The 22,353-nt window shown below is 43.9% G+C and overlaps 1 protein-coding gene across 14 annotated transcripts in view; it reads right to left on the bottom strand.

Annotated features, from left to right (window-relative positions):
- Positions 1-22,353, bottom strand: part of PROM1 (prominin 1) — a 377,121-nt gene that overhangs the window by 103,360 nt on the left and 251,408 nt on the right. For all 14 annotated transcript variants that reach the window (XR_013272366.1, XR_013272373.1, XR_013272375.1 and 11 more), the window contains 2 exons: positions 17,066-17,218; positions 20-143 (listed from right to left, as the gene is read on the bottom strand). Coding sequence is in view for 4 of the 14 variants with exons in the window: in XM_077477743.1 (XP_077333869.1) it covers positions 20-143; positions 17,066-17,218 (277 nt within the window). In the remaining 10 variants the exon portion in view is untranslated. The remainder of the gene's footprint in view (positions 1-19; positions 144-17,065; positions 17,219-22,353) is intronic.

The raw sequence follows: 22,353 nt of genomic DNA, 5'->3' as shown, positions 1-22,353 counted from the left end.
TAATACAAATAATCCTCACCTTAAACAAAGACTTGTCTTGAAATGGCTCACATACTAGCTTTTCAACATTTCCACCAGCCAGGAATGTGATGATTACAACGAGCATAAGGACCCAGGAGAAGAGGAAGCTAAATCCAACACCACTGTGTAACAACAAATAAAGACAATCTTAAAGAAGAAAAAGATATCGGGATAATTATACTTATTTTCAATAAAAGTGACAATTATTTTCAGCTAAGTTCAATGAGACTTGAAATTCACAGTCACATTGATAAATCAGAGAGACATATCCTTATGTTAAAGATTTGTGAATTGAATCTCATTTGTTAAGGTGGGAGCAATAAAAAGAAGAGCAACTGCACAATTCAGACAGGTTTCATGATTTTATTTCCTTTCATGATATGCAAAATAAATGCATAGTTAATAGTATTAACATTGTTATACAGGGTTTATTCAGCACCAGCAGTTTGTGCAGTCCTTTACAATATAAAGGAAGACAGGTAAGTTACAACAAAAGTCAATACAAGAGGGTTAGGAGGTCCCTGCTCCTTATCAGAATGTTGTGAATTGTTCATGTATTCAAAGATGCTCCGTCCCTTGAAATTGAACAAAAGAAGAAAACATCTCCCTGCGGAATTTGTTGTAGCCAGAAAGAAACAAAGATAAATATAAAAGAAGTTTTTTATTGTCCAAAGTATAAAAGATGAGCGTTAAAAACTCTGGTCTTCGTACATGCATAGATAATACCCTCACAAAATGCTCATATGAAACATCAATGTATGAGAACAAAATACTGATGAGCCACAAGATTCCCAATGTGTTTTTATTGTTGAGAAATCTTCATCAGGGAATAGATGTTCTTTGCTCAGCCATAGAGGGCCCTGCTCATGAGAGCTTAAAATCTAGTTGGAAGGGGCAAGTGGTACAAAGGGTATATTATGATCTGGGTTTTGGAAAGATTTTGTTTGAGGAAGTGGTGTGATATTCATACTGATATGTCAGTTAGTAAATTAGCAATGCAAGAGGAGACTGAAGGGGTGAGGTGCAGAGTAGATGAGTAGATTTGGGTATCATCAGCATAGGTATTGAAAGCTGTGGAAGATTATAAAGTGACCAAAGGAGGAAGTATAGATAAAGAAGGAAAGAGGTCTGAGGACAGAGCCTTTGGGGACCACTAAATAAAGAGGAAGCTTAGAGGAGGAGACAGAGTTGTAAGCAACACTGATAGAATGCTGTGATAGGTAGGAGGAGAACCACAAACGAGCAGAGTCTTGGAGGCCACAGGAGTAGTCAACAGTATCAAAGACAGCCAATATACCTAGCAGTGCGAGTATGAAGTAATGGCTATTGGTTTTAACGGTTAGAAAATCATTAGTGAATATCAGTAGGGTTGTTTCTGTGGAGTGTTGTGACTGAAAACCAGACTATAATATATATATATATATATATATATATATATATATATATATATATATATATATATATATATATAGTATATCATGAGAAAGTGCTAAGAAATCTCCCGAAATGGAGGAAATGCCATTTTACACAGCTATCATTGAAACAAATGTCCAAACTGGAAACTTTTCCCTCAATTCCTGAGAATTATAGCACTCGTGGGCATAGCCATTGGAAATTGTACTATTTGTACTAAAATAAAGAAATATGCAAAATACGTGCGCAAAATGTGACAATGGGTTAAAGTGTTTGTTCACCAATGCCAGAAGTCTGCCAAGAACAATAGGCGCGTTGGAAACTTTGGTGCATGAAGAGAACTATAAATTAATTGGTATTGCTGAATTTTGGGTTCATTCTTCACATTACTGGACTATTAATATGCCTGGCTATGCTCTCTTTTATAAAGACGGGTAAAACAGAGGGGTGGTGGTGTCTGTCTCTATGTGAGAAGTGATCTCAAAGCAAGTGTGAAAGAGGACCTAGTTGATTGAGAGTGTGATGAGGTTGAAGCATTATGGGTGGAACTTCACATGGGTGTGTGTACTACAAAGGTAATCATTGGAGTTTTATAGGCCACACAATGTTAATGAGGAGGTGGAAACTCTGCTCCTTACAGATAGAAAGGACTGCAAGGGATGGGACCATAATAATAATGCAGGATTTTTACGACCTGGAAATTGACTGGAGTAATGGAACTGCAGGGAGAGTTAAAGGACAAAAATGTATAAACAAATTTATAAACCTATTACAAGACAATTTTATGGTTTGGTTCATAGAGGCCCTGACTAGGAATGATGCACTACTGGACCGGTAGTCTCAAACCATGTAGAGCTTCTTACTATTGTTCATATAAATAAACATCTGGGTAGCAGTGACTATAACGTGATTTATTTAATGTTAGCAAGAAGCACATATTGGACATATAAAAACACGGCAGGCACAGTGGTGTAGTGGTTAGCACTCTTACCTAGCAGTAAGAAGGGTCGCTGGTTCGAATCTCAACCAGGACACTACCTGCCTGGAGTTTGCATGTTCTCCCTGTGCCTGCGTGGGTTTCCTCCGGGTACTCCGGTTTCCTCCCACAAACCAAAGACATGCAGGTAGGTTAATTGGCTTCTATCCAAAATTGGCCCTAGTATATGAATGGGGACCTTGGACTGTGGGCTCCTTGAGGGTAGGGACCAATGTTAGTGTGTAATGTACAGGGATAGGGACAATTGTAGACACTCACTCAGGTTGAACTGAATGGACTGGTGTCTTTATTCAACCTTACTAACTATGAAACTATGAAACGTAACATTAATAAAACCTATGTGGCTCATGTCCACAGTTAACAAATCTATAAATAATAGGAAAAGAGCTTTTAAAAATATAAAAATGAAGGAACACTATAATCATTTAATATATATTATAAATATATATTTAATATGCATGCATCATAAATACTAGTGGGAGAACAACTGGGGGAATCAATGGTGCAGAATGATCTGGGTGTTCTGGCTTCCAAAGCGAGCACAATTCTTCCTTGTATTAAGAGAGGTATATACAGCAGAAAGAGAAATATAATTTTACCTCTGTACAAATCATTAGTAAGATCTGATCTGGAATATGCTGTTCAGTTTTAGGCACCAGTTCACAAAAAAGGATATTGGGGAACTGGAGAAAGTGCAGAGAAGGGCAACCAAACTGATATGAGGTTATTGAGGAGCTCAGCTATGAGAAAAGATTAGAGGAACTGATTTATTTTTATTTTTTTAATACTTAGAATTTTTACAGATTTTTAGTGAAAATATATAAGAACAAAAAGGTACAGTACATAATCAAACATTACTACGATTCACAGCGAGTGAAAGTATAACAAAAGTGAACTATGCATGTTTAAATTCAAGGTGGGGGCTGGGGAGGGGTATAGGAGGAATATAGAATGTCACTTTAAGGTAGTCATGAATGTTGGAGGAGGACAGTTTCTGGAAAGCTAGCTATGGAGGAAGGGCCTAGAAATTGCAAGTCTTAAATGGGCCAGCAGAGGCAAAAGTTTCAGGATTCTTGGGATGGAAAGTTGGGTTTTTGTTATATATTTGTTGTTGTATTGGTTTGGGGAGGTTAATTGGTGCTGACAAGTTGTGGCGAAATTGAGTTTTATGTGGATTTAGTTGAAGAGGTGTAAAACTAGAAGACAATATCAGGTAAACACAGAGGGTCGGCAAGCAATAGGAGGAAAGGTTAGGATCGAGTGATAGAGGAAGTCCTGCAATCTTTAGCCCAAGATTCCCAATTTTTCAGGAAAGCAGGGAGCCTTGGCAGGGCCGGATTAAGAACACCATGGACCTGGTGCTGAGGATTATGGTGGGGCTTTTTATTTAAAAAAATAATAATTAAAAATGCAAACAATTTTTTGTTATAACAAATTAAATTAGAGAGAGAGGGGTGAGGGGTAAGGGAGGGTGAATGCGAGATAGAGGGGGTATTAGAGAGAGAGGATGTGAATGAGCATGCGTGCAAGTGACAGCAACACAGCCCGGCCAAGGCAAGTGACCGAAGGCACAGAACCCAGAAGGAAAACAGGGTGAAGATGGAACAAAAGTATGCCCATTCTAGAGCCGGTAACATTGAGGATATTCAATGTCATTTTAAAGAACTGTTTCTGTGTGTAAGAGGCATAGGGAAGGAGTATGGATGGTATAAAAGTGGGAAGTATGTGCAGGTGAGGAAGAGTAATGTGGAGGGTATAACAGTGGGCACTATGTACAGGAGAGGAGTGTGGAGGGTATTCCAATGGGAAGTATGTACAGGAGAGGAGTGTGGAGGGTATGATGGGGAAGTATGTACAGGAGAGGAGTGTGGAGGGTATGATAGGGGCAGTATGTACAGGAGACTAGTGTGGAGGGTATGATAGGGGCAGTATGTACAGGAGACGAGTGTGGAAGGTATTATGCGGGTGGTATGTACAGGAGAGGAGTGTGGAGAGAAAGATAGTTGGCAGCATGTAAAGGAGAGGAGTGTGGAGGGTATGACAGTGAGCAGTATATACAGGAGAGGAGTGTGGAGGGTATGACAGTTGGCAGCATGGAGAAGAGTGGGGAGAGTATCACAATGGCCAGTATGTACAGAAGAGGAATGTGGAGGGTATCACAGTGAGCAGTATGCACAGGAGAGGAGTGTGGATGGTATGACAGTGGGCAGTATGTACAGGAGAGGAGTGTGGAGGGTATGACAGTGGGCAGTATGTACAGGAGAGGAGTTTGGAGGGTGTGACAGTAAGCAGTATGTACAGGAGAGGAATGTGAAGGGCATGACAGTGAGCAGTATGTACAGGAGAGGAGTGTGGAGGGTATGACAGTGAGCAGTATGTACAGGAGAGGAGTGTGGAGGGTGTGACAGTGAGCAGTATGTACAGGAGAGGAGTGTGGAGGTTATGACAGTGGAGACTTTGTATAAGAGTGAAGTGTGGAGGGTACAACAGTGGGCACTATGTATAGGAGAGGAGTGTGGAGGGTATGAAAGTGGGCACTATGTATAGGAGAGGCATGTGGAGGGTATGACAGTGGGCACCATGTACAGGTGAGAAGGATGTAGGAATCTGGGAAGGTAAAATGTAAAGGTTTGTGGGAATATGTTTAGGGACTGCGTAGTGGTTAAGTGGGCCATACATTAATTGAAATTAAGCCAATTAAGCAGAGACCAGCTATAGTCGATCTATTTATAGCCTGGCTAGTTGTACACAAGTCAATCTATTAATTCACTTGCGTACAACCAGCCTGTCAGTTTTTTCCCAACACAGTCAGTGCTGCCAGCTATAGTTAGCAACACTGATCATTGTATTCTGTGGGCTGGGAAGGCTCCCCACTGGCAGAACACAATAACACTGCGGGAGTGATTCCCCCATCCACAGGTCAGCAGGTGAGAAGGTATGTGGGGACAGGCTGGGGAGAGAGGTCTGTCAGCAGGGGGGTGTGAGGTGGTCATGGAAGGATATCAATCAGCGGGTGGGGGGGTAACTGTGTGTGATATCTTTTGGAGTAGGGTCTATCATCTGCAGGTTGGGAAATGGTCACCTGTGATATAAGTTGAAGGGAGGTGGCTAACATGGAAAGTGGCTGGGGAGTGACCTGGTTGGTGGGGAGTGTGAAATGGATAATGTATTTCAAATTTCTTTCACATTTTCAGTAATGCTTACTGCCCTCTGAAAAGTGATCTGTGGTGGATTGTTTTTCAGCGAGTGGTATAGCAGCAGCTGACAGGCATTCATGAGGTGCAGCTGCCACCTCCTTTTTTTTTTTACATTGCTGAATGGCAGTTTTACATTGTTGGACTATGCTGCTACTGCGAGCGAGTTTGACAGGCGGTGCTGCCTGTCAAACTCTGCAGGCTTCAAGCTATCCATTGAGCTCAGTGCCTCTGGCAAGGAGCGAGGAGAGGCACTGTGAGCTCATCCTCTCAGTCTGCTGCAGACAGAGTGTGCCAGCTTGTATTTAACCTGGCCGCTCTGTATGTAGCTTCTGACAGGCTGCGCAAGGAGTCCCATATCTCCAGGACCATAGGTGATAGGAGCCCCAAATTCTGACCAGTAGTGGTGGGGTAGACCTTCAGCTACCCCCTACATTTGGGCTCTATGTGACCCCTGGTCGCCAAGCCACAACCCTCAAAGTCAATCATATTTTTTTTTGTGACTTTTTGTGACTTTTTCTTTTTTAATGCGCCTATCTTAAGTTAAGGGGCATGGAGCAGCAGCTCCAATAGCCCCTATGTTAATCCGGCCCTGAGCCTTGGCAAAGGCGAGTTCCATCAAGAAATTATTAAGAGTCTGGATCATTTCAGCTAGTGTGGTAGAAGATTTTTGTTCCCAGTAGTGTACGAGAACTAGTCTGCAATCAATATGTGAGAAATTACTCCTGAGATGTAAAGGGAGGTCCAGGCTGCCAATTCCCAGGAGAGCCATTTGTGGTGTGAGCGATATGGCATAGGACCTTACAGACAATATAAAGTTTGCAACATTTGACCAATGAGCAGAAATCCTTAGGCAATCCCACCATATGTGATAGAGGGAGGCCAAGTGGCCACACACTCTCCAACAGTCTGGGTATTGATCTGGGAAAATAGAGGCAAGTCTGGTTGGGGTGTAATACCACTTGTGTAAGATTTTGTGTATGGATTCCCAGTGAGTGATGCATTTGGAGATTTTGAGTGGAAGTTGTAGAGAGGTTTGCTATTGACGGAGAGGTATGGAGAAGTGTAGTTTTCATTCCCAGTATGACATAGATGGAGATTTGGAGTTTTCTGTCTTTGAGGAGAGTAATCGATATAGGTACGAGATCCATTTCTGGGTGGCGGAGGTGGGTGAGAGAAAGAGAGAGTTGTTGTATAGGTCTCCAATTTGCTTGATGCCGCTCTGGATCTAAGAGCTTACTTCAAGGTCTAGAGACAAGAGAGATGTTGCCTCTAACGGAAGTAGTCGGAGTATACAGTATTAGTTGGTATGGTTTCTGTTAATTGTATTAATGAGGACTAGGTGTGTAGGGTAGCCACAGTGGTGCTTAATTTGGAGTGAGGCGGATGATATTTGAGGAGTATAGCAGAGAGTGTAGCGCTAGTTGAGGAGCGTTAAACTCTCAATTTGGATCCAGGATGGTGGCTCTGAAGATGACCACCAGTGTTTAGTCTGGTCTAAGATGACCGCTTTGTAGTCATTTGCTATGTTTGGTGCACTGAGTCCTGCCAAGAATGCAGGAGTACAAAGGAGAGATACTTTGATCCAAGCGTGTTTTTATTTCAGATGAAGGTGTTGATGATGGTTTGCAGTTTCCTCAGGTGTTGTGATAATAGTGGGAGGGTGGTGTCCTGAATAAATAAAGAAATAAAGGATGTGGGGCAAAAGGAACTTTTTTGCCAGGCAAGTCTTCCAGCCCAGGAAACTTTAACTTGTTTCATGTCTTGAGAGATGCTGTGTAGTTTTTTGACTACTCTGTTGTAGTTGGAGGTAATAATGTTGTTGGAAGGTGCAGTCAGTTGAATGTCTAAGTATGTACGAGAGTTGTTTGGTGAAAGGGGAGAGGCGAGAGTTGTTTGGAGAAAGGGGTTAGACTAGAAATTTGTTTTTTGAGGACAGGATTGAGATGAATATCCAACATGCTAGACTTGGAGTCATTTGTTTTATATAATGAAACGGATCCAAATTGTACTTCAGGAAGGGATGCCAAGGGGTTGGAGAGGAAAAGGAGAACATCATCTGCGTATAGGCCTATTTTAAACTCCTCTGGACCAACTGATGCCCGAGATGTAGGGGTTGGATCTAATGGATATTGCCAGAGGTTCCAGAATTAGAGCAAATATAATTGAGGAGAGCGGATAGCCCTGACGGGTACCATTTGTGATGTCAAAGGGGTTGGAAAGAAGTCCGGAGGTCCACACTCGTGCACTGGGGAAGGCCTAATATAGGCCTAATATTGCTGAGAGAATAGGGCTGTTGAAACCATATTTTAAAAGGACATCCTTCAGATAATTCCAGTGCACTCTGTCGAAGGCCTTCTCTGCATTAAGTGATAGAAGCGGAGAAGGCCTTCGGCTGTATTCTGCCCACTAAATCTGGTCTATGATTCGTCTAGTCCAGTGAGAAGCTTGGTGGCCTTCCACAAACCCTGCCTGATCTTTGTGAACAAGCGATGGGACATATTGGGAAATTCTGGAAGCTAAGAGTTTTAAGAAAATTTTTATTTCTACTGTCAGGAACGTGGCTGTCACGGTGCTGGCAATGCCGCCCTGAACACTCATGGATGCCCACGGAGGGTCCCAAGACGTGCACTAGCATGCGCAACTGCGCATACCGGTTTGCATCAGCGTGCATTGGCACATACCAGTGCGCATTGGCGCACACGCATGCGCAATACTGCTCCTGTGCGACGGCGCACAGCTGGCGTGACAGAGGCTGGCACCAGTGGCCCTATTTAAGCTGGCCTGTAACTACAGGACATTGCTGGATTATCTCCTCAGCTCCCTTGTGTACCTTGACCTTGCTTCCTGATCTCCTTACCCGACTCTTGGCCTGCTCCTGGACTCTGCTTCTGCTTCCTGATCTCCCGGCTTGACCTTCGGCTTGTACCTGGACCCTGCATGTGTTTGTCCTTGGCTCGCCCCTGTGTATTCTCTGGACTGATCTATCTGTGTATGACCCCTGGCTTGGCTCCTGGTTTCTGCATTCATCTGAACACAGCAAGTTCTGCTCTGCCTGCTCCGGCTATCCCTCAGCGGCCAAGCTTATCGAACTGCAAGCAAGCACCCGGCTAACCATGCTTCTTTGGGCACCGTGCTTCCTGTTTCCAACTTCAGGAACGTGCTGCACTTAGCCGCAAAGTTGAGCCCTTTTAGCATCTCGATCCCCATATACTCACCTGACATCTACATTAAATAGTGAAATGGGATGATAGTTAGCTGGGTTGTCTGCAGCTTTGCCTGGTTTGGGGATGGTCACTATGAGTGCTTCTAGGGATTCTTTGGGGATTTTACCAGAGTTTGTAAAGGAGGAAAATGCTTTTTGGAAGTGGGTTGATAATAGTTCTTTAAAGGACTTATAATATTCATTATTAAACCCGTCTGGGCCAGGGGCTTTGTGTAGCAGGAGTTTAAAGATTATTTTACAAATTTCTTTATATGTAAAGGTTCCAGAGAGGTAATTTAGATGTTCAGGTTGGAGAGGAGGTAGGTCTATGGATGCAAGAAAGAAGTGAATATCTGCTGGGGTAGGGTGGGGATCTGAGGTGGAGTCTTTCAGGTTATTTAGTTTGGCATAAAATTCACTGAATCTGTTTTTGAGTTTTTTTCCTTGGGAGTCTAGAAGGCAGGATATTTTAGACTGTACCATCTTGCGTTTGTATAGTCTTGTTAATATTGCGCCAGGCTTATTGCCTTGGGCATACCAAGTAGCGCGGAGTCTTTTGACATAGTAGTCAAAGTTGGCATGTAATAAGGAGTATAGTTGAGTTCTTAGTTTACACAGTTCCTCCTCATCTTGGCGGTTGTGAGTGGACTAATGGGAGCGCTCAACTACTCTGATGTCCTAGAGAAGTTGAGCTATGGCTTGTTTTAGGGATCTATTCTCCTGTGCACCAAACCTTATCAGAATCTCTCTTATAACAGCTTTGTGAGTATTCCAGAGTAGGGCATCTTCAGACACTGAACCAAAGAACTCATAGGGGTAGAATAAGGGAAATAGGTGACATTGTAGATAACAGCATGATAGTTGAAAAGGTGATCAGTAAAACATTGCAGTATACTGTAAGTATAAGAACAAAAAAAAAAAGCATGGTGTGCATGGCACATCTGTAACCTGGGGAGTGGAGAGACAAGACATGGCTATACCTTCAGGAGAGTTAGTAGCTGGAGATAAGTCAGGAGAGCGCCTTAGTGAACATTCTCGTTAGAGGTTTGATTTTTCCAGCTGTAGACCAGGAAATCTTTTTTTTTTGGGAGGGGGGGGGGGCTGGACCACTGGAACGTTGTTGTTGAGGGGTGCAATGGGAATACCCCAGTTATGAAGGAGTTTGTGACCTTTTTTTGAGAGTGCATGGGCACGATTTGATTTTGGTATGTTACCAGGAGCTTTATGGGGTACCTCCATTGATAGACCACGTTGTGGTCTCCAGGCACATTAGTTATTGGAGAGAATTCTTTCTGCATCTGTGTAGTAGTGGCAGAGATGTCAATAAAATAAGGATTTTTTCGCCATACTTACCTGTAAAAAATCGTTTTCTTTGAGTACATTATGGGACATGTCCCAGAGCAATAGCCTTGAGGGAAGAGAGATATCCTGCCAAAACAATAGCCATCAGACCTATACGGCAGCCCTGTCAGCTGCTCGAACATCCACCTAATAAAATTTGTGAACGTATGCACTGAAGACCAGGTAGAAGCCTTACAAAGCTGAGCCACAGATGCCTGATGGCGAAAAGCCCAGGAGGTTCCTACACCTCTGGTAGAAGGAACTCTCACCGTAAAGGGAGGAGCCCTACGTTTCAGACCATAGGCCTGAATAACCAACTGGCGGACCCAATTGGGTCTTGGGTCCTTCTGGTAAAACAAAAAAGGTGTCTGATCCTTGGACCTCCACAGATTTAGACAAATGAACTCTGAATGCTCGCACTACATCCAAGGAGTTCAGAAGTCTCTTCCACTGAACGAGGCTGAGAGATAAAAGAAGGCAAAACAATGTCCTGATTCAAATGAAAGGCCGAAACCACTTTTGGCAAAAATGATGGAACAGGTTGTAACACAACCCTGTCATGGTGAAGGATCAAGTATGGTACCCTGCACGGAAGATACCCTTCTAGCCAAGATGATGGCCATCAGGAAGGCAAGCTTGCGTGACAGCAAGACTAATGGAATTTCCTTGCTAGGCTTAAATGGTTGTTTCTGTAACACAGACAGCACCAAATTTAAGTCCCAAGGACAAATAGGTGACCTAATGAGGGGAAGCAACTGAGTTACCCCCTGCATAAAGGTTTGGATCAGTGAATGGGAGGCTAAGGGCCTTTGGAAGAATACTGAAAAGGCCGAAATCTGGCTCCTAATTGTACTCAAAGTCAATCTGATTTCCACAGTCGACTGTAAAAAAGAGAGAATTCTCCCGATCGCTTATTTCCAAGGATGCCATTTTCTGTCTTCACACCAAGCAATATAAGTCTTCCAGACCTTATAATAGATCTTCCTAGTGACCATTTTTCTGGCTTTCACTAGGGTAGACACCCCTGGTCCTGAGATGCCATGGAATATAAAACTTTGAGACAGTAGTTCGGGGAGGCGCAGAAGCGTCCATGGCCCGTCTATTGCCAATCTCACGATCTTTGGGAACCAGGGCCTTCTGGGCCAGGCTGTTGCCACCAGGATGACTGGAACCCCTTCTTTCCGAATCCTGCCTAAAAAATGTTGAAGGAGAGGGATCGGGGGAAAGCATAAACCAAGGAGAACTGGTTCCATGGAACTACTACAGCATCTGCTCCAATTGCCAGGGGATCCCTTGTTTGGGACACAAACTACCGTAGCGTGTTGTTGAACCTGGATGCCAATAGATCGACCTCTGGCCATCCCCAATCTGCCTTCTAGTTCTCTACTGCCGGGATATGGACCGCCGATAGAACAAGCACATGTCCCTCTGCCCAGGTGAATATGTGGTTCACCTTCTCCTGAGTTGAACAGCTCCTGGTACCACCCTGGTGGATGATATAGGCCACTGTAGTGGCATTGTCGGACTGAATCCTGATAGGGCAGTCCTGAAGCTCCACCATCCAGGACCGTACCATGCCGCCCGTAACTCCAGGATGTTGATGGGCAGGCTCTGCTCTGCCTTTGACCATCTCCCCTGAGCTGTGAGCCCCTCTAACGTCACTCTCAAGCCTGAGAGACTGGCGTCTGTGGTCAGTACTCTCCAAGACACTGGGAGGAAGGATCTTCCCTTTTGCAGGTTTTGATTGTAATCCAGGACTTGTGCTCCACTGTTCCAAACCGACAAGATGTCTTGTTGTATAGGCCTGGAATGGAATTAAGCATAGGGAACTGACTCGAAGGAGGACACCATCCTTTCCAGAAGATTCATACAGAGCCGAATGGAGGGTTGCCTGGTGCCCCTTCCTCCATGGATATGACAGGGAAAACCTTTTAGGAGGAACAAAAATCCTGTCAGGATGTTCTCAATCAGCATACACCCCTGGTTCCAACAGTGGGTGCAAGGGGAAAGCTTGTGCAGCCTGAGGAGGCTTCAGGGACCTCAAAGAGGACAAGGGAGGCTCAGAAACCTCTGCAGGCATAACGAACCATCTCAGTAAGAGTCTGGATCAAAATCTTCTGCGACTGAGAGGCTAATCCAAACTAGACATCTTCTGGTCCAGATTCTTCAGAAGCAGACTCATCTGCCAGGCCCTCCACAGAATTCTTGGCATTTAGCTCTTCCCCACCCATCCGCAACCCATTACTACTCCAAATTAGGAAGCTCAGGGGAGGGGGATCTGTCACGCTTCTTGCCACCCTGTGGGATGGAGGCAATCATGCCAGCAATCCTGTGCTCTAACCCGAGGACAGTTTATCCCTGGTAATAAAGGCTGAAGCAGCAGCACTGACTGTAGGCACAATACCAGACAGGTGCCGTGGCTCAGATTACCCGTAAGCCTCTGATCTCTCAGGGGATACAACACTAGGGTTTTCGACTAAGCTCCTCAGGAGCTACTGACGACATAGTTGTGCCCTTTCCTGTAGTGTTAGCCCTGCTCCTCTATTTTGAAGACCATGCAAGCCACAAAATGGAGTACCTGGGTTTAGTATTTCACCCCAGAAGGGAGACCCTTTAGTAGGGCTCACAAAGTCCCTATGGCGAAAATCGTGCTAAGCTCTTTAGCTTGCCAACCAACACCTGGTGACTCACGTGACCGGGTAAGGAGAAATGAACTGCTGAATGCGAAAGATTTTCAGAGCTTTCTCTGTGTCCCACAGCTGTCCCTGGAAGTGCTGCATGTTAGCCACTCTCAGCTTAAATAAGATGGCTGTGTGCCGGGATGCTCTGCGCCTGCATGCGGTCATGGTCCCGTGTTCGCGCATGCAATGAATTTTCGTGTGCCAACAAATTTTTGTGCAGACCATCAACAAAAAACAACAAGACAGCAAAAGACAAACAAAACTCCCCCTGCAGTCACTGCTACACATGTGTCCAGCCTTACCTATATTGACAGATTTTCACACACATGGGGCACCTCCCAATAAATAAATAAGAGGGGATTTCACTTACCCATCCAGGCGCAGGGCCACCTTAGAAACAAAGAGCCTAATCTTCACCCATCATGGCGGGTTCCTGTTACTTGAGGAACTTCACGGACTGGGTACCCCTTTCATGTTTTAGGGTCCACTCCCTTGGACTCTTTGCGAGGCATGGGTACCATTTATCTTAGCACATAAGCTTGTCTCAAATTAATCCAATCCGTCAATCCCTTGATTCATTTTAGACCCGTGCTGGGACTTCGAGACCTGGAGCTCGAGAGAGCTCAAACAAACGTGCCCATCCACCTTGCAGACACTGGTAAAAAACGGAAGTACTTCCTGTATGGGAGGGGATATACTGTATAGGGGATCACTTCCTGTCTAAAGACCATTCCATTCACCTGGAGAAGAAAGTATAACCCAGTAGGTAAGGAATAATAGCCTCACTCTGTGTCCCGTGATGTATGATAAAGAAAGAGCAATTTTGGAGTAGACAACAGGGCGGGTACGTGCAGACCTGGCCATCTGCATAATTTGAACTTTATGTGGAAAAATTTATGCGAGCTAGCACATCGCTTGGGAGAGCCACAGGGAGGTGTTTGGGTTTATAGATCCTATGTGCTTGAACAATTATTATGTCAAACGGAGATAGAGATAGTATGAGCTTGAGAAAAAGCTGCTGAATAAATGGGATCAGCTCTGAATTTTTAACTGCTTCAGGTATGCCCCTGAATTTTATGTTATGGTGTCTGGAGCAATCCTCCAGGTTCGCAACTATGGCTTTTAGAAATTGAATCCCAGAGTGAGCGTCAACTAATTCATTATAAGCATAAGTAAATTCCTCCACTTGCCTTTCAATTTGGTCTGTGCACTCTTTCATTTGATCAATTCTTTTATGAACACATAAAAACCGAGGAGCGGAATTCAGCTTGCATGGTTTTATGGAGGGTTAATATCATTGATTTTAGGAAGTGCTTAGAGACTGAGTTGCTAGAGGCTGGTATGAAGCTAGTGAGCCCAGATCATCCCCCTTCTCCTGGCTAATGGGCACATCTTCGTCCACTATGTGGTTTTTAATTACTGGTGCCTTGAGGGAAGAGTGACCTGGGGAGCCTGCAGCTCTTTTTTGTCTGTCAGCTGCAAAGGTAGATGAGCGGAGGTGTTCCCCGAATGGTCACCTGTGCTTGTAAGCCGCTTGATTTCTCCTGGTGGGACAGAGCAGTGCCGTTATGCAGCCATTCCGCTCTGCAGCCAAGTCACGCCCCCTGGAACTGCATTTATTCTCTCCTGAGAAGAGGAGATTAAGGGGGGATATAATCAACATGTATAAATACATAAGTGGTCCATATAATGAACTTGGTGTTGTGTTATTCACTTTAAGGGCATCACAGAGGACAAGGGGGCACTGTTTACGTATGGAGGAAATTAGATTTAATCTCCAAATACGGAAAAGCTTCTTCACAGTAAGAGCTGTAAAAATGTGGCATAGACTCCCTCAAGAGCTGGTTCTGGCCAGCTCAGTAGATTGCTTTACAAAAGGCCTGGATTCTTTCCTAAAGGTACATAATATGATACTAATATTTATAGGTAAAGGTAATCCAGGGAATATCCGATTGCCTCTTGGGACATCAGGAAATAATTTTTTCCCCTGTTGAAGCAAATTGGATCATGCTTTGCTGTTGTTTTTGCCTTCCTCTGGATCAGGGATTGGATTGTGTATATAGGATTGTAAAAAAAGTTTTATTTTTTATTTTTATTTTTCCCCCTTTTATTGGTTGAACTATATGGACTTGTGTCTTTTTTTCAACTGGACTATGTAACGATGTATACTCCATCCACCCTAGCTTTCCATTATCACAGATTATTTTTTTTAACACATATCGAAATTAAATTGCTATTGTTTCTATGGTTTTTCAATAGGGCTTTTTAGCAGAGCTGCAAAATTGTACCTTTGCTTCACCGTGGAAGCCTATTACTGATTTTGCCTGCAGCAGTGAAGTTATTTATTAGATGCAGAGATGTCAGGCAGACTGAGACATGTACACATGGTATGCACAGCACGATGACCTAAATGGGACAGACATGTCGATTTTAGCTGTTTATTTAGAAGCAGAGTGGATAGCTGACAGCTGCACTGTCCCAGTCAGTCACCATGACACCCATATTCACTGGCAGGAGCCTTACCACAATATACATGCCAGATCACATCTGTAGATGCTTGACCAACCTCTGCAAAGCTGTAAGCAAACCTTCACGAATTCTCATAGAAAGTGCTGCCAAACATGAACAATTTAGGGTAAGAATAAAACATTGGTGAAAAATCAGCAAAAGAAAATCCTTGCTCCTGTCTGTCTGCTGCAACTCAGTTATTCTCAGTTTGGAGCCACTATTGTCACAGCCTGCTGATCAGATACACATCTACCTTTCCTGTGACAGTCATTTCACTGCTCTCTGCAAGTGTCAGCCTCCAATGGGAATGGTTCATTCAATTGACTACTGGCAGTACTGTTTAGTCTGCAGGTTTTGGAGAGAGTCTGCTTTTCAGGGGTTGGGCTTGGCCCCTTAGTTCAAATGAAGGGAACTCTTAGACCCCTTTCACACTGGATGCGTTTTCAGGCGCTAAAGGGCTAAAAATGTAATGTGTAATGTGCCTGCAAAACGGCTCCCCTGCAGCCCCAGTGTGAGAGTCCGAGCTCTTTCACACTGGAGCTGTGCGCTTGCAGGACGTTAGAAAAACACCTGCAAGCAGCATCTTTGGAGTGGTTTAGGAGCGACGTATACACCGCTCCTCCACCTCCTCTGCTCATTGGAATGGATGGGCAATGCTGCAAAGCGATTCGGCAGAGGCACTTTTCGGGCGCATTTAACCCTTTCTTCGGCCGCTAGCGGGGGTTAAAAGCACCCTGCTGGGGGCTGAAAAAAACGCCACTAAAAAAACAGTAAGGCCCCATACACACTATCAGATTTTCTGCTGATTTTTGTCTTCAGATTTACCAAAACCATGTAGTGCAAGGGCCTGCCTGATTGCATACACATTGAAACTCCTAAGGTTTGACCTCATATTATATGGTTTTGGTAAATCTGAAGACAAAAATCAGCAGAAAATCAGATAGTGTGTATGGGGCTTAAAGCTCTGCTAAAACTAGCGCCACTTTAGTGCTAACGCGGAGCAGTGCCAGTGTGAAAGGGGTCTTAAGGCGTCAGCATACTAGGACATTTTGGACAATTTCATGCTCCCAGCTTTGTGGGAACAGTTTTGGGATGGCCCTTTCCTGTTCCAACATGATTGCGCACCAGTGAACAAAGCAAGGTCCATAAAGACATGGGTGAGTGAGTTTGGGGTGGAGGAACTTGACTGGTCTGCACAGAGTCCTGACCTCAACCCAATAGAAGACCTTGAATTAGAGTGTAGACTGTGAGCCAGACCTTCTCATCCATCATCAGTACCTGACCTCACAAATGCGCTTCTGGAAGAATGGTCAAACATTCCCAAAGACACACTCCTAAACCTTGTGGACAGGCTTCCCAGAAGAGTTAAAGCTGTTATAGCTGCAAAGGGTGGTCCAACTCAATATTGAACCCTACGGACTAAGACTGGGATACCATTAAAGTTCATGTGCATGTAAATACTGTACATTCATACATACTGTACATCTATATTTAGACAACTTTACTGTATATCTGTTTCAGGAATCTGTGAAAAATGTTAAAGAGACATTTCCTCTTTTTTTTTTACCATTGTGCAACTTATTCAAGAAAAGGAAGGATAGCAGCTTGTCTAGTTTGCTTTGAAATGCTTAAAAAATAAAATGAATATCAAAAGTTAGAACATTCTTGGAAGTCTTAAACCACTGACAATGCAAGTAATACTCACGCCATGAGGAAGTTGCCCCCGGTATTGGAGATACAGCCTCTAGTAGTCGGAGATGCATGCTGGTCATAACCGCAAGCACCACATAGCAAACCGAGGAAATAGAAGACTACAATGAGCGTCACCATGCAGCAGAGAACAAGAGAGCCCAACCACCTGAAAGTAGAGGACAATGCTAAGTTCAGAGAGATTTCTATTTGCAGCAAACAGGTCACAATCACTTACTTTATAGCCATCATTATAAGTTATTATACTGAAACTGCCAAATGTTCCCAATTCCCCAGAGGACCCCTACTTCAACTATCCATCCAAGTTTGTAAGGAGTTGCATGCAGTGGAAAGCCTTCCAAAGAGCCATTTATGGTGAATTTTAATTTGAAGTTATTCAGCCATGAATCTGCACAAGTACAACAGAAGAGATATGCAAAGATGGAAGTACTGATTGACAGGAGAACCAAACTGCGTATGGAAGCCAACATTTAATGTAGCCACAAAGCTAATATACAAATGCACTGCTCTCTTCTTTTGTACATGCATCCATTGCAGTTAGGGTAGTAGCAGTCAACTTACTAGATATAGGGGCTCTCAGCTGCAATACCCTCTCTTCCCTAAGTAGTTGTACTTCTAATAGCTTATAAATTAATATTCAGTATAAAGTATGCAGCTATGTAATGCTAAAGAAGATTGTCAGAGACTGCTGACACTTTGGAGATGGTCAGAGATTAGAGACGTGCTACAGGTATAGCTGGGGGTATTTCTGCATGAGACACTACAGGTATAGCTGAGATATTCTGCATGAGAGACTGATTATATGCTGCATATGAATGCAAGTGATCACTGCCATTACAGCCTCATTACAAATAAATGCCCCCACAACTGGATGCTAGGGCCCTTTTATTGCATCACCAGTGTAAAAGGGCCACCAGTTGTGGTCTAGGGAGTTGGGGTTTGTAGGGGATAAAAAATCCACAGGCTTTGCTGTAATTTGGCTTGAAGTAGTTGCAACCCCCATTCATGAATTCTGACCTAGTTCTGACAACTTATATCTGTAGTGTTTACCTCTCTCCAAAGCTCTAAGTCCCATGTCTTTCTGTTGGTCCGTTCCTCTGTTGTCAGCATGATAACTTCTGACAAGTTCTCCGACACACAAGATAACACACAAGATAAAAGCAGTTGGAATTTTGTGTCTGATAGGGAGGTTAGAGATAGTTGAGCAGAGAGCTTGTCTATACAGACTGCAGCTCTTCGTTCCTCTGCCTATGTGGAGGGGGGGGGGGGGGGGTCAGCTCTCACACAGTGTAAGCCCAGACTCCACACCTACTGCTGAATAAGGAAATATTTGTAACAAGATGTTCACTTTCTAAAGAGTGTAGAAAGCTGAAGACAGCAGATATACATGTAAAACTTATGTAGAGAGATTTGTTTCATCTCTGTGTATCATCTGAGGCTGTTTACTTCACTGGGTATATGTGAGGGTTTACATCCACTTTAATAATAATGTGTAGCACTGACCCCCAAAGGAGCGGCTGAATTTTAATGGGCTTACCGTTCGTTACCTTCTATTGCTCGCTCCTCGTGTCTAGGGGTTTCCCGTGGTAGATGGCCCAGAAACTTAAGAGACTGACGACAGATCCGCTTAAAGGGATTTTTATTTGCTAAAACGTAGTTAACAACAGTCTCTCAATATAGGACCAGAGTTTTAGGTGAAAAGTCCAGGTACTCTTAGCCCCTGTACACACGGTCGGAGATTTCCACAACCAAATCCGTCAGATTTTGCCCGTCGGATTTTGTCTGTCGGATCTTGTCCGAAACTGTTGCATACACACGGTCGGACAAAGTTGGCGAAAAATCAGATCTTTCAGAACGTGATGACGTAATTTCGTTACGATGGCGCTATATTCAGGCTAGTAGCCAATAGCTTTGATGTAGGAATTTGATCTGAGCATGCGTGGCACTTGGTCCGATCAAAATTCTCGACACATGATCGGAGTATGTCCGATCGGCCCAGTTGGTCGGGAAATATTTCCAACATGTTGTAAAATTGGGTCCGAGGGATATTCCGACGGAATCAGTCCGATGCATACCACACACAGTCGGATTATCCGACGACACGGTCGGATAGGACACATTCCGACGGATTCTCTGACCGTGTGTACAAGGGCTTAGTGTCAAAGTCAGTAATAAAGAACTTTCTTACTTTGAATAAATCCAGAGAATAGCCATTCACAGCTGGATGTTCACTCTAGTTGGATAGTCCCTCTCTCACAAGGCCTAGCAGCCAACAGGGTGTTTGAGTCAAGAACAAGTCTCTGCCACAAACTTTGTCATAGAACATGAACAAGGAAACTAGAAACTTGTAGAACACTCGCGTGGCACCAGTATCTTGCTGCCGGTCCACACGAGATTGGATTCACTTAAGTCCTTCAGCTTTACCAGGCTCTTGCTAAGAAGCCAACCCTTGCGTGGCCTTCTTCTGAAGAGTCCTCCCCTGGATAACTACGAAGTTGCTGGGCCTCTCCACAACTTGAGATGGCACCGGACCATTTCTGAATCCCTTCCTTAGTTTCCTCACCTCGGGCTAGCCAGCCCCGAGACGTAAAGTCGGGTGGATCCGCACCCCAGGCCATAGGCCTCCTGGGGGCTGGTCAGGAGGACCAGGACCATGGAGTCAGAACATACTTCTGGACCGGAAACCCCGAACCACGTGACATCCGCATCTTAAGTACCCTCTCCCAGAAAGCACATCAAGAGTGACACTCCCACTGGGCTGGCTCAGAGAGAAAGTAACCTTAAAGAGGAAGTAAACCCTGATGGGTTTACTTCCTCTTTGATTCCCTGCACAGGTAAAGCATAATGGACTACTATGCATCGCATAGTAGTCCATTATGTGTCACTTACCTGACACAGGAGCCAGCGAAGTCACCGCTGTCCCCTTGTGTAAGGAGCCTCCATCTTCTTGGTGGGTCTCGCTGCTCCAGCGCTGTCATTCAACAGAGCCACGGTGATGTCACTCCCACGCATGCGAGCCGCCACTCGCGGCATATCGCCATTGACAGCAGCGCGCTCCGTGCCGTAGACAGTGGTGCCTGTCTTTTGGCAAATATCTCCTAAACCATGTAGGTTTAGGAGATATTTCTTGGACCTACAGGTAAGCCTTAATCTAGGCTTACCTGTAGGTCAAAGTGGTTTGCAAGCATTTACAACCACTTTAAAGCAACCAACCAGACTGTATTTCCATGCCTGCCAGAAGAGACAGCGCCCCCTATGGCCAGGCCGTACACCCTATAGTCCAGTCAGACTGATGCTGAGATCAAAATTTTTAATAATTATACCCAAACCAAACTGCAGTTCAGGTGTAACGTTAAATTTCAAAAACACATAGCGTGTGCTCTTCAGGAGCCGGCGCTACAAATGTATATGTATAATAATTTTATCACTTATCTCTAGCATATTAGGAAGGGGTTTTATATTTTTTATTTAAATTTGTGGATAGAAGAATAAACCATAAACACCTTCATTGCCATGAATGAGTCATATCAATCTGATTAGCCCCACAAAGAGATGAACGGTCATCCATGTAGTAGTCAGAATGTCATCCTGTCACGGTTTATACTATATTAATGACATGAGTCAGTGGATCAGGTGCAGATTACAGACTACCCTGAGCAAAGTTTATGACCAGTTTGTAAGCTAGATAAACAGTACACCTCCTCATATAATACAATAATGCATTCGTCTGTACCAGGGAATGGCATTTAAATGAAAGCAGAATGCATACCTATTTCTACTGGGGACAAAACCCTTACAATAAACAAAACTAAAGCTCATTCATATTCATATTTTATGTATTGCTGACATGGAATAGCCTCATGTTTTTTTGTTTGCTTGGAAAACCATAATCTCCTCTTTTCTGTATGTTAGGTTATACTCAGTGGCCACTCAAGTATCTTCCATATATAGTAACCCTATTTGTCTTCAGAGTTGGACAAATTCCTCTTAGCATGGATTTGATTTTCTTAGGGATTTTGGTCCATGTTGACATCAAGGCACCATACAATTTCTGCACACGTCATATACAGTACAGGCGCATGATGCAAACGTCCTGTTCCACCTCATCCTGAAGCACTCTTGTTTGGTACACCAAACTCTGATCCTGTGGAGGCATTACCCAAGTCTTCAGACCAGCCAACATTTTTCCAATCTTCAGTTAATCAGCTTTGGTGATCTTATGCCTTCTGTAGCCTAAATTCCTGTCCTTGGTTGAAAGGAGCACTTGTAGAAAATAATTGTTAAAGTACACGTGCATGTCCTGTGTCCTTGAAAAAACTGGTCATTTTCCTCCGATCACTCTTGATAGCAAGGTGCTGTTTTCTGTAAAACCAACAGACTGCCTGTGGGAAAATTCCAAGAGATTGTTGATGGCTATTACCCTGCTGTGAAGATTTCCCTAGTCTTCCTATCTTGAGAACAGCTGTCTCAGGCAGAGGAAGTGAGGTGAATCTCCACAATGTGCAATCCAAGATGTCAGCAGCACACCATGTTTAGATAAACAGACAGGATATTTTAGTGCCGGTTCACATTTGTGCAGTGTGAGAACCGCATGCGACTGTGAACAGGAATCGCTCCGCAGTCATGTTCAAATCACTTGCAATTCTTCAGTGGTGCAATTTGAGCCATATTCACTATGGCTCAAATAGCATGGCATCTGCACCAAAATCATGCAAGACCCTTTTTTTGGCTGCACAAGAATTTCACTTTTCATAATAAATAGAATTGTTTTGTAATATAATTTCTGGCACAGCCATCACAATGTTCTTATCTCTCACTTATCTGGTCCACAATTCTCTGTGTTTTTGCATTACAGGAAAGGGTATGATAGGGCGTGCAATACCAGTCTGGACCACACCTCCCTCATTAAAAATATCACCACCTAAGTCTTCCCTTAAGGTGACCAAACACACTACAATCTGGTTGTACAAGCTCCTTTAGATCTTCCATCAGCTATGTAGTACAAGGATCTGCCTGATTTGATACAAATTGAATGGATTGTTCAGGTGGGTCCTCCTATTCCATAGTTTTGGTAGATCTAAAAGGAAATTGTACAACTTTGTACACTTTGGGGGGGGGGGGGCATGTTGGAGCGTTTCCACTCATCACACATAGGGCAGCCCATTCACTTGAATGGGCTGCCCATTCACTTGAATGGGCTGCCCTATGCACAACAATCACCCCAAAGAAACTCCAAAAATGTTTTATTTATTTTTTTAGAGTGAAGTGGTGCATTTTTGCCGT

This window comes from Lithobates pipiens, unplaced genomic scaffold (genome assembly GCF_037356315.1).
Source record: "Lithobates pipiens isolate NorthernLeopardFrog02 unplaced genomic scaffold, aLitPip1_a1.2 Scaffold_13, whole genome shotgun sequence".
NCBI lineage: Eukaryota > Metazoa > Chordata > Amphibia > Anura > Ranidae > Lithobates > Lithobates pipiens.
This window is presented reverse-complemented; position numbering and strand designations above follow the sequence as displayed.